At 50.2% G+C, this 12,457-nt stretch overlaps 1 protein-coding gene across 3 annotated transcripts in view; it reads right to left on the reverse strand.

The window, feature by feature from the left end:
• Nucleotides 1–1,167: 1,167 nt before the first annotated feature.
• USP2 (ubiquitin specific peptidase 2) overlaps nucleotides 1,168–12,457 on the reverse strand; it is a 204,248-nt gene continuing 192,958 nt past the window's right edge. For all 3 annotated transcript variants that reach the window (XM_075327576.1, XM_075327577.1, XM_075327578.1), the window contains 2 exons: nucleotides 2,821–2,941; nucleotides 1,168–2,571 (listed from right to left, as the gene is read on the reverse strand). In XM_075327576.1, coding sequence (XP_075183691.1) covers nucleotides 2,484–2,571; nucleotides 2,821–2,941 — 209 coding nt within the window. In that variant the 3' untranslated portion in view covers nucleotides 1,168–2,483. The remainder of the gene's footprint in view (nucleotides 2,572–2,820; nucleotides 2,942–12,457) is intronic.

Here is a 12,457-nt window from a genome sequence, read left to right on the forward strand (position 1 = left end):
GGAGTCTGGTATCAAAGGTAAATATCGGGTAACCAAGGACAGGGCTTCTTGGTTACCCGATGTTTACATTAGTTACCAGCCTCAGCAGAAGCTGGCTCACTGCTCACTGCACATTAGTTGTTGCTGTCTCGCTGTCACACACAGCGATCTGTGCTTCACAGCAGGACAGCAACAACTAAAAAATGGCCCAGGACATTCAGCAACAACCAACGACCTCACAGCAGGGGCCAGGTTGTTGCTGGATGTCACACACAGCAACATCGCTAGCAACGTCACAAAAGTTGTTCGTTACCAGCGATGTTGCTAGCGATGTTGCTTAGTGTGACGGGGCCTTTAGTATCATTCTTCACAGAAGTGGAAGCTACTTGAGCTATTTTATCTGATTGCTGCGTATCCACCTTCAATAATCCACTACTGGGAGCCATAAACTGACTGGGTGAAAGTGTGGAGGACATGAAGCATTGCTTCACCCAATTACTTCAGCGCGATCAGCATTAATGACGCATGATGTCCATTAAAAGGGCTGCGCACTGTTCAACAGCCCCAGTCAAAAAGTCTTGAAAAGCCTTTGTACATATGGTAGAAAAGAAGAAGTCGTAACTAATAGTCATTACACAAGGACATCCTCTGGCTTGAGGTCGAGTAAGATTTCTGCCCATAACACACCAGTACATCAATATAACTAATTGATCAGCGCTTGTTTGAAGACTTTAAAGTGCACCACCCACCAGGATTTTCCTATATAAACTATAGCCAGTGCTATACTGGCACTATCAGGCTGATTCTATACATACCTTTAGTTGTGAGATCGGATGTATAATTTCTGAAATATAGGCAAGTAAAGTTTGTGAAATGCGCTGTTATTTGATTGATAGCAGATACAGAATATATAATAGGAAGTCAGGTTTTGCTAGTTATTCCCATCCCTGGCTGTCCTTCCTCCCCCTGCAATAACAGAGACAGGAGGGACGAAGGACATGCAGACAGGAGCAGGAATAGCAAAACCCGACCCACCTATTAGATATTCTGTAGTTGCTATCAATCCAATAACAGTGCATTTCACAAACTTTACTTGCCTAAATTTCAGTAAGTATACATCCGATCTCACAACTACAGGTATGTATAGAATCAGCATGATAGTGCCAGTATAGCACTGGCTTTAGTTTATATAGGAAAATTCTGGTGGTTGGTCCTCTTTAAACAGGTCAATGCAATCATTTCTTACCAAAATTGGTTGCACCTCGTCAGCAGCACATCTGCCGTTTACCTAGACGCATGTGCTCCTAACAAAAACAAACATTTTTGATCACATACAAAATGCTGAAGAACAATTAGCTGCTTATTTGCCAACTGATGACTGCCATCTTTACAATCAAGACAAACATTATTGGCCTACATAAAAGAAGGACCTTAATAGGGAACATTTGCCAGAACTATAGGATCCTCTGCCCGGTACGTTCACACCGGCGGCTTCAGTGTCTAACTCTTCACTCTTGATCTTTGATGTCAGGTATGTAAGTAAACTGGTCATTCACGTCTATTGCTTCACGTTTAAGAATAAATATGACTGCAAACTACACTGCGCTTCCTCATACATAAAAACATACAATAAAAATTTGCAAAAAATAAAGAGCTGGTTTTGTCTCCAGTCTGACTATATAACACTGTTGTGGATGCCACACAACGCTTAAGCAGTGCATAAATAATTTTGTTCCTAAGACGCCCACATTTCCACCTTACGGGAACCCCAGAAACTGTCAGAGACTGGCTGGAGTGACGTTACGAGTGGTCACTTTTTCCACGCTACATACTGAATCAAATAACTTCATTATGTCCTGAGCTGAGGGCTCCAGTCCATATCGTAAAAACACACATCACATCAAATCGGCATTACTATTTACACCAGTGACCATAATTCTGATTCCTTCCGGCGGCGCCCCTCCACTGTGGTTCTTGAAAGACCTTTTATCGCTGTAGGAGCCACCATTTAATAAATGAACACTTCCTGTAAATAAGATAGCCCCAAATAATAACAATGAGGGGGTCTCACATTAACGAGATGTTCGTCACATAAAGAAGCTTTCCTGAGAATGATATTAAATACGATGTCAATGAAGTCTGAAGATTCTTCTGCCGACACCCGAAGGGAGCCGCAGCAACAGCATGGTGTCTGTGCAGAACAACGCTGCTCTGCACACAGTATCCAGCGCTAAATATCACATTTTATTTCTTCAGTAGCCAAAGCGACTTTCTCTTGCCTGGATAGTGAAGTCTTTCTGGCATTGTTGTCCGTCCACTGTCACTCAGACCCAGTTTAAGGCGACGATCCTACTGCTTTTTTGGCTGTGCAGGTAAGGCACCTGGTGAGTGAATGTAATGCTGGTGTACGTCTTGTTGCTCACTGCGGTATACGTGTAGGTCTATGTGTGAGCCTCTTTGTAGGTTTACTTGTCATTTCTCTCCAGGTATAACTGGTTGTCATTCTACATTCTGGAGGACGGTCCCGATAGCTCATAAAATAGTACATAAGCGTCACTGCTCCGGACCTGGCTGGAAGACATTGCCGTGACCCTGAAAAAAAACAAAAAAGAAAAAGGAAGTGACAATTGATTAGTGATCCACAGTTTAGGGTTAGAACTGTGTGTAAAAGAAAAGTTGCAATCATTAGCCACTAGGAGGCACTGTTTCACTGATTAGTAGGGAAAGTCATTGCACCTTGGTGTTTCATGTAATATACAGTATATTAAGCATATTATCTACATAATAGTGACAAATCCGGATGTTACCTTCACTTTTCTAGACAAATAGCTTGATAATTACCTTGAGTCATTAAAAGTGTGCCACTCTCCATTGTTGGGGCTTTTGCAGTAAGCTGTATAATGTCCTCCCATGGTAGTACCCGAGTGATTGGACACAGCGTATAAATTATAGGTTGCGTGAGCTGTAAAGAGACCACAACATTTTAGGAACCATTACACAAGTTGCAGATAAAACTACCAACAGGTCATTTCTAATGCACTTTACTCAGTAACTGATGAAGAGACAGGCCCTGTGGTCACAGCACAGCAGACTCGCTTCTAAGCCCTGGATGTCTAAGGGGTACTTCTCACATAACGAGATCGCTAGCGAGATTGCTGCTGAGTCACAGATTTTGTGACGTAATAGGGGTCTCACCAGCGATCTCGTTATGTGTGACACTGAGCAGCGACCTGGCCCCTGCTGTGAGGTCGCTGATCGTTACACACTGTTCTGGTTTATTTTCTTCCAAGGCGATGTCTTGCTGGGCAGGACGCATCGCTGTTTGACACTATGTGACAGGGTCCCAATGACAGCAGAGATCGTTATACAGGTTGCTACTGCGACCTGTATCGTTACTGAGTCGTTGGTGAGGTCTGGCTGTGTGACATCTCAGCAGCGACCTCCCAGCGACTTACCAGCGATCCTTATCAGGTCACATTGTTTTCGGGATCGCTAGTAAGTCGCTAAATGTGACGGGGGCTTAACGCTGACATAGGGACATTATGTGGATTAAAATCACCTTCTACATCAATGTCCCATCCTAAGGGCCTTGACTTGAAGACAGTATGGGGACATCCTCTTTGAATCCAAGAGCTTTTTCCTCCTTCTACACATTAACAGCCTGTCAGTGTTTGCTCTTAAGGTACCATCACACATAACGAGATCGCTAGCGAGATCGCAGCTGAGGCACGGTTTCTGTGACGCAGTAGCGATCCCGTTAGCGCTCGTTATGTGTGACACCTACCAGCGATCAGGCCCCTGCTGTGAGATCTCTAGTCGTTGCAGAATGGTCCAGGCCATTTTCTTCAAAGGCGATGTCCTCTGGGCAGGACACATCACTGTGTTTGACACTGTGTGACAGGGTCACAGTGACTGCTGAGATCGTTATACAGGTCGCTACTGTGACCTGTATTGTTCCTGCATCGCTGGTAAGATCTGACTCTGTGACATCTCACCTGCGACCTCCCAGCGACTTACCTGCAATCCCTATCAGGTCGCATCGTTTTCGGGATCGCTGGTAAGTCGTTGTGTGTGACTGGGCCTTTAAGGTACCGTCACACTAAGCAACATCGCTAGCAACATGGCTGCTAAAGCACAACTTGCTAGCAATGTTGCTGTGTGTGACATCCAGCAACAACCTGGCCCCTGCTGTGAGGTCGCTGGTTGTTGCTGAATGTCCTGGGCCATTTTTTAGTTGTTGCTGTCCCGCTGTGAAGCACAGATCGCTGTGTGTGAGAGCGACAGAGCAACAACTAAATGTGCAGTGAGCAGGGAGCCGGCTTCTGCGGAGGCTGGTAACCACGGTAAACATCGGGTAACCAAGAAGCCCTTACCTTGGTTACCCGATATTTACCTTCGTTACCAGCGTCTGCCGCTCTCACACTGCAAGTGCCGGCTCCCTGTTCCTTGCACTCCTAGCCACAGTACACATCGGGTTAATTACCCGATGTGTACTCCAGCTACGTGTGCAGAGAGCAGGGAGCCGGCACTGACAGCTGAGAGCGGCGGACGCTGGTAACGAAGGTAAATCTTGGTTACCCAATGTTTACCGTGATTACCAGCGTCCTCAGAAACCGGCTCCCTGCTGCCTCAGCCTGCACACGTAGCAGAGTACACATCGGGTAACTAACCCGATGTCTACTTGGCTAGGTGTGCAGGGAGCCAGCGCTAAGCGGTGTGCGCTGGTAACCAAGGTAAATATCGGTTTGGTTACCCAATATTTACCTTAGTTACCAAGCGCAGCATACTTCCACGTGTAGCGACGCTCCAGGGATCCCTGCCAGGTCAGGTTGCTGGTGGGATCGCTGGAGCGTCGCTTAGTGTGACATCTCACCAGCAACCTCCTAGCAACTTACCAGCGATCCCTATCAGGTTGTATCGTTGTTGGGATTGCTGGTAAGTTGTTTAGTGTGACTGGGCCTTAAGGTACCGTCACACTAAACAACTTACCAGCGATCCCAACAACGATACAACCTGATAGGGATCGCTGATAAGTTGCTAGGAGGTTGCTGGTGAGAGGTCACACAGTCAGACGCTCCAGCGATCCCACCAGCAACCTGACCTGGCAGGGATCCCTGGAGCATGGCTACACGGGTTGCTGGTGAGCTGTCACCAGCAACCAGTGACCAGCCCCCAGCGACGCACTGAAGCGATGCTGCGCTTGGTAACTAAGGTAAATATCGGGTAACCAACCCGATATTTACCTTGGTTACCAGCGCACGCAGCTACACGTGCAGAGAGCAGACCACTTAGCGCTGGCTCCCTGCTCTCCTAGTTACAGCACACATCGGGTTAATTACCCGATGTGTGCTGCAGCTACATGTGCACAGAGCAGGAAGCAGCGCACACCGCTTAGCGCTGGCTCCTTGCTCTCCTAGTTACAGCACACATGGGGTTAATTACCCGATGTGTGCATGCTACAGCTACTTGTGCACAGAGCAGGAGCCGGCACTGACAGATGAGAGCGGCGGAGCCTGGTAACGAAGGTAAATATCGGGGAACCAAGGACAGGGCTTCTTGGTTACCCGATGTTTACTGTGGTTACCAGTGTCCGCAGAAGCCGGCTCCTGCTGCCTGCACATTTAGTTGTTGCTGTCTCGCTGTCACACACAGCGATCTGTGCTTCACAGCGGGACAGCAACAACTAAAAAATGGCCCAGGACATTCAGCAACAACCAATGACCTCACAGCAGGGGCCAGGTTGTTGCTGGATGTCACACACAGCAACATCGCTAGCAACATCGCTGCTACGTCACAAAAGTTGTTCGTTAGCAGCGATGTTGCTAGCGATGTTGCTAGCGATGTTGCTTAGTGTGATGGGGCCTTTAGGTCTACACTGTTATCACTTTATTTGCATATAAAGATAACTGCATTTGAACAAACACACAATTCAGGAAAGTGAGAGTAGTGATAAGGAGACTTGTTCTGGAAGGTGTGGCTGCTGATTTCCCAAGACTGATAACAAACTAGGAGCCTGAAGGGGAGGGAGGGAAGTGAGCAGCTAAGGCCCGTTTCACACATTCACACATCCGGCATTTCGGCATGCATGCAGTACAGTACATTTACAGTGGAAGCTCAACACCATGCAGTTGTGTGCTTCATGCACAACCACATTTGTCCGCATGGTGTTGCGCTTCCACTGTAAATGAATGTACTGTACTGCATGTGTGCTGGATCCGGCGAAATGCCGGATGTGTGAATGTGGGCTAACTACTGTATAAAAATCAATGCACTGGAGAGAGCTGACTGGAATTTTAAGAGTTAACCCTTCTCCAGGAATGTGACCATTGTGCACACTCCAGTGGGAAGAGTCTGTGGGCGATCTCAGTGGAAACCAGCTCTACATTATGACAGTTAAAAGCTCTCACAGCGGGAGAATGAGAGAAGAAAGAAGAAACAAGTCAATTGCAAACTTGCCTATTTTCATGCTAACTAAAACAATTTAATCCCTGCACGATCTTTGATGTATATTTATGTCCTAGGTCATGTCCCTGCCTGTGATCCGAGCTCACCCACCGAGCCTGCATCTTTCCTTGCACATGACGGCTGATCTGATCAGTGTATTTTCATGCTTTGCTGCTGGTGTGTCCCTCCCCCCGAAATGTAGCCCACTAGCAGTAATCACATGTAAGACATTATTAAGCCCCCGTACACCTTAGTGTTGAGCACTCTGGTGGTCTCCATGAGACAGCTACTCACAGACCCGTCCTGGACAATTATCTGGCCTTTACTCCTCATTCGCATAAGGGGTACTTTACACGCTGCGACATCACTAGCAATTGCTAGCGATGTCGCATGCGATAGCACCCGACCCCGTCGTTGAAACGATATGTGGTGATTGCTGCCGTAGCGAATAGTGATGAGCGAGTATGCTTGTTACTACTCGGTACTCGCACGAGTATCATTGTACACGGGCTACTCGGCGGGGACCGAGTAATCTCGCGATACTCGTGCTGTACTCGTGGTCTTCATCGCTGCATGTTGGCGCTCTTTTGAGAGCCAGCCCTCATGCAGGGATTGGCTGGCAGACCACTGCAATGCCACAGCCCTGTTAGTCGTGGAATTGCAGTGATTGGCCGGCCTGCACAGCGTGACCGAGCCTTTATACCGGCGGGCGCGCTGTGCTCTGCACACAGCGATCTAGACAGTCAGTGCAGGGAGAGTGTTGCTGCTTCAGGGAAAGGTTTGTGGCCCTTTATAGTTATTTCCGTAGCAGGGCTGCAAACAGTGTGACCAGAAGTCCTTCTCAGGACTATTATAGTTATATACAGGCAGGCAGGGTATAGCCAGGTCGGAGTACAGGAGCAGAGTCCTTCTCAGGACTATTGTTGCTGTATACAGGCAGGGTATAGCCAGGTCGGAATACAGGCTAGTGACCAGAAGAGTCCTTGTCAGGACTATTGTAGTAGTATACAGGCAGGCAGGCAGGGTATATAGCCATTCCTAGTGGTGACCGTATACCAGCCTTCATCATATCTGGGGCTGGTGTACACAGTCTAAAACAGTCCAGATAGTGTCAGACTTCTCAGTAATTGTCGCTCCTAAAAACCTGTTAGGTTCTTAGTGCGTCCGTGCTTGCATTTAAAAACCGCACGTGTGTGCCTGTCGGTGGCAGCGTCAGGCTCCACATTGTCCCTGGATAGAGACGTGCATGAGGGCCTGTAAACCTGAAGTGCCCATTGTAAGGAAGTGGGTCTATTGTAGTATAGCCCTTAGGTAGGGCAGCCAAAAATTGTGAGGCTCCACATTGTCCCTGGATAGAGATGTGCATGAGGGCCTCAAAACATTGTTCCCATTGCAAAGGAGCGGGTCTCCTGTCGTTGTAATGCCCATTCTGAAAGAATGGGCGAAAAAATTTACCACTGGGGGTATACCTGAAACAACGGCCTAACTATTGTAACGGTCATCATGATGGCGCATGAGGAGAAGGAGGAGCAGTCCAGCAATTAACCAAAGTCCAGAAGTGTGTACCCATGGGTGAGTGGAGGTACATGGCAAATTCCCGTTACAAACTTTAAATTCCGCTGTCATTTGCTGGTGGTGTGGTGAAGTCTGGCCCAATCCAACCCTTGTTCATCTTGATCAGAGTCAGCCTGTCAGCATTTACAGTTGACAGGCGGGTGCGTTTATCTGTAATGATTCCACCTGCGGCACTAAAAACACGCTCTGACAAAACGCTAGCGGCAGGGCAGGCCAGGACTTCCAAGGCGTAGAGAGCCAATTCATGCCACGTGTCCAGCTTGGATACCCATTAAATTGTAAGGCACAGAGGAATGTCGGAGTACAGTTGTTTGATCTGCAAGGTACTCCTTAAGCATCTGGGCAAACATAGGATTTCTTGTGCCACTACCCCGCACCTCAGGGGCTGTGGTATGTGAGGGGCTGAGAAAACTGTCCCACATCTTAAAGACTGTTCCCCCACCTCTGGCGGATTGGACTTGTGCCCCTCTTGGCTGTACGCCTTGGTTGTCCACTGATTCCTGACCTATGCCGCTAGCGTTTTGTGAGGGGAATGCTTTGCCTACTTCCGTGACTATGGGCTTCTGGAACTGCTGCATTTTGCCTGACCTCTCCGCCTCAGGAATAAGAGACATAAAGTTCTCCTTTTAGCGTGGGTCTAACAGTGTTACCAACCAGTAATGATTGTCGGCCAAGATGTTCTTAACGCGAGGGTCACCAGACAGGCAGCTTACCATAAAGTCAGCCATGTGTGCCAGACTCTTAACAGCCATCACTTCAGTATCCTGACCAACACGATGACTGAACATGCTGTCCTCCTCCTCCTCATCATCATCTACCCTGTCCTCTCGCCAGCCACGCTGAACCGAGGATATGACTGCATGTCATATCCTCAATTTGGCCGGAGAGTTGCTCCATGTCTTCATCCTCCTTCTCGTCATAGTCCTCCACTGCACGTTGTGATGAGACGAGGCTGGGCTGTGTGTTATCACCCACACCCACTACTGTTTCTTGCTCCAACTCATCACGCTCCGCCTGCAATGCATCATGTTTGTTTTTGAGCAGAGACCATTTTAGAAGGCAGAGAAGCGGTATGGTGACACTAATAATGTCGTCATCGCCGCTCACCATCTTGGTGGAGTCCTCAAAGTTTTGGCGGATGGTACATAGGTCGGATATCCATCTCCACTCCTCAGGTGTTATGTGTGGAGTTTGACCCATTTCCCGACGGCTTAGGTGATGCAGGTACTCAACAACTGCCCTCTTCTGCTCACATATCCTGACCAACATGTGCAGAGTTGAATTCCAACGCGTGGGGACATCACACACCAGTCTGTGAGCCGGAAGATGCAAATGGCGCTGAAAGCCGGCAAGGCCGGCTGAAGCAGTAGGTGACTTTCGAAAATGTGCAGACAGACGGCGAACTTTTACCAGCAGATCAGACAGCTCTGGGTATGACTTTAGAAACCGCTGAACCACGAGGTTGAGCACATGGGCCACGCATGGACCATGTGCCAGCTGGCCTCGCCTCAAAGCCGCCACCAGGTTCCGGCCATTGTCACACACAACCTTTCCTGGCTTTAGGTTCAGAGGTGTGAGCCAGTGATCTGCATGCTGTTTCAGAGCTGTCCACATCTCTTCTGCATTGTGGGGTTTGTCACCTATGCAGATTAGCTTCAGCACAGCCTGTTGCCGCTTCGCCGAGGCAGTGCTTCTGTGTCGCCCTGGACAAGCCAGGGGCCACAGAGCACAACACTTACACACCCCACACTCCCTGCAGGCACATCATAGTCAAAACACAAAATCCTTGTTGCCTTCCCCAGGGGCTGTTGTCCACACCAGGGGGTGGAGCCAGGCGGTTGGTCTCCACCCACCAAGGAGTTCACAGTCCTGGAGGAGGGAAAACACAGGCAGTGAGAGTTAAGCTAAGGAAGTGGAAGGAGGAAAGTAGGAGAGAGGAGAAAAGTGACAGCAAAGAGCCTGAAGTTGGTCCGGGTGTGTGGCCCGGACAGGACAGCAAGGTTGGCAGGATGTGGTGACCGTCTGCAGTGGAGGCCGATTGGAGTCTGCCGTAAGGACCGTGGACGGGTGGTGACCCGGCGGTACCGGACCGGTATACAAAGAGAAGCCAGCACCATTGGCAGGGGCCTTTCGGATCCCGGCAAGGCTTGGTGTCGCCGTGAATTTGCCAAATCCGTTAGTGAAGGTAACCTCCGGGTTTCCAAACAGCCAAGTCCCGATAGAAGGCAACCGTCTAACCGTGAAGGGGAGACACCGCCACCGCCAAGGGCAACCGTCTCCCAGGGCCAGCGCCTGTGGGCAAAAGGGGCTCCTCCGGCCCATATCCAGGTCGGGGAGCGGGTTACCGGTGGGAACCCATCGCTACCAACACTGAACTTAGGTGCAGGGAGAGACAGTCATCACTAACCTGCAGGGAGGAACAACCGCAGCCGTCCGAGGGACCCGTCCATCCAGCCGCTTGTTTTACCGTGAACTGTGTCATCATCATTGGGCTGAGTGAGTACCTCCGTGCCGTGCGGCACAGCGCTGCCCCTGCGACCCTGCACCTCATCAGGCCCCGCAACCCGCCTGTCATCCATCTCTACCCCATCACCGGGCCCCGGGACAACCAACCCCCCTACCCACGGAGGGGAGAAATAACAACAAAGCTGCTCCCTGTCACAGGCTCCCGGGATCCCCGTCCAGAGCAGCGGTGGTGTCCACACAATCACCACAACCGTGGGTGGCGTCACGGACAATATCCCCAAAACCCAAACCACCCCTTTTCACTCACGGGCGAGGAGCGCCGCTCGAGTCCCCGGGATCCGGCCATCGCTCGAGCCACCGAGCAGCAGCAGCCGTAGAGCAGCGGCAGCCGGACCCGAGCAGTGGGAGAGCGCAGCGTCCCCTCCTCCGCCCGCGACACTTCCAGCTTGGGACTGGTGTGGAGGCTAAAGTGGATGAGGATGCGCAGGAGAAGGAGGAGGCTGAGGAGCATGACATTCCGAAGCTGTAGAGTGTGGGTGAAACCCTGACTGAGGTAGGGCCTGCAAAACTTGGTGTGGGAAGGACGTGTTCTGTCCCTCGCTCAGACTGGGTCCCAGCTTCCACAATATTAACCCAGTGTGCCGTCAATGAGATGTAGCGGCCTTGCCCACAAACACTTGTCCACGTGTCTGTGGTTAGGTGGACTTTGGCTGAAACAGCGTTGTTCAGGGCACGTGTGATGTTTTGTGACACGTGGTTATGCAATGCGGGGACGGCACACCGGGAGAAATAGTGGCGGCTGGGGACCGAGTAACGTGGGACAGCTGCCGCCATCAGGTCGCGGAATGCTTCTGTCTCCACCAGCCTAAAAGGCAACATTTCCAGCGCAAGCAGTCGCGAAATGTTAGCATTTAGAAGTGTGGCATGTGGGGCGTTGGCAGTGTATTTGCGCCTGCGTTCAAAGGTTTGCTGAATGGATAACTGAACGCTGCGCTGGGACAAGGACGTGCTTGATGATGGTGTTATTTCTGCTTGGGCAACTGCAGGTGCAGGGCCGGAGGAGGCTTGTTCGCGGGCAGCATGGACAGGGGATTGGCTCGCATGCACAACAAGCGAAGACGTAGCAGTGACATCAGCAAGCACTGCTCCTCGACTCTGTTGTACATTCCACAAAGTCGGGTGCTTGGCTGACATGTGCCTGATCATGCTGGTGGTGGTCAGGCTGCTAGTTTTGGTACCCCTGCTAATGCTAGCATGGCAGGTGTTGCAAATGGCCTTTTTAGAATCATCTGGAGCCAACTTAAAAAACTGCCAGACTCGGGAAGACCTAACATTTGTACAGGCACCTTGTGTCGTGTTGTTGTTCCGGGGAACGGTTGCCTGACGTCTGCCTGGGGCCACCACCCTGCTTCTTACTGCCTGTTGGGATGCTACGCCTCCCTCTCCCTGTGCACTGCTGTCCTCGCTCTGCATATCCTCCTGCCAGGTTGGGTCAGTTACTGGATCATCCACCACGTCGTCTTCCTCTTCCGCACCCTGCTCCTCCTCCTGACTTCCTGACAATTGTGTCTCATCATCGTCCACCCCTTGTTGAGACACGTTGCCAACTTCGTGAGAACGTGGCTGCTCAAATATTTGGGCATCTGTACATACAATCTCGTCATGGCCCACTTCAACGGGAGCTTGCAAGAGGCCAGAATGTGCGAATGGAAACGTGAACAGCTCTTCCGAGTGTCCAAGTGTGGGATCAGTAATGTCCGTGGACGTGTACTCGGCCTGGTGGTAGGAAGGAGGATCAGGTTCTGAAATGTGCGGTGCAGTATCACGGCTACTGACACTTGACCGTGTGGAAGACAGAGTGTTTGTGGTGGTGCCAATCTGACTGGAAGCATTATCCGCTATCCAACTAACAACCTGTTGACACTGGTCTTGGTTCAAGAGCGGTGTACTGCTGCGGTCCCGAAGAATTTGGGACAGGACGTGCGAGCGAGTA

Source organism: Anomaloglossus baeobatrachus, chromosome 11 (genome assembly GCF_048569485.1).
Source record: "Anomaloglossus baeobatrachus isolate aAnoBae1 chromosome 11, aAnoBae1.hap1, whole genome shotgun sequence".
Lineage (NCBI taxonomy): Eukaryota > Metazoa > Chordata > Amphibia > Anura > Aromobatidae > Anomaloglossus > Anomaloglossus baeobatrachus.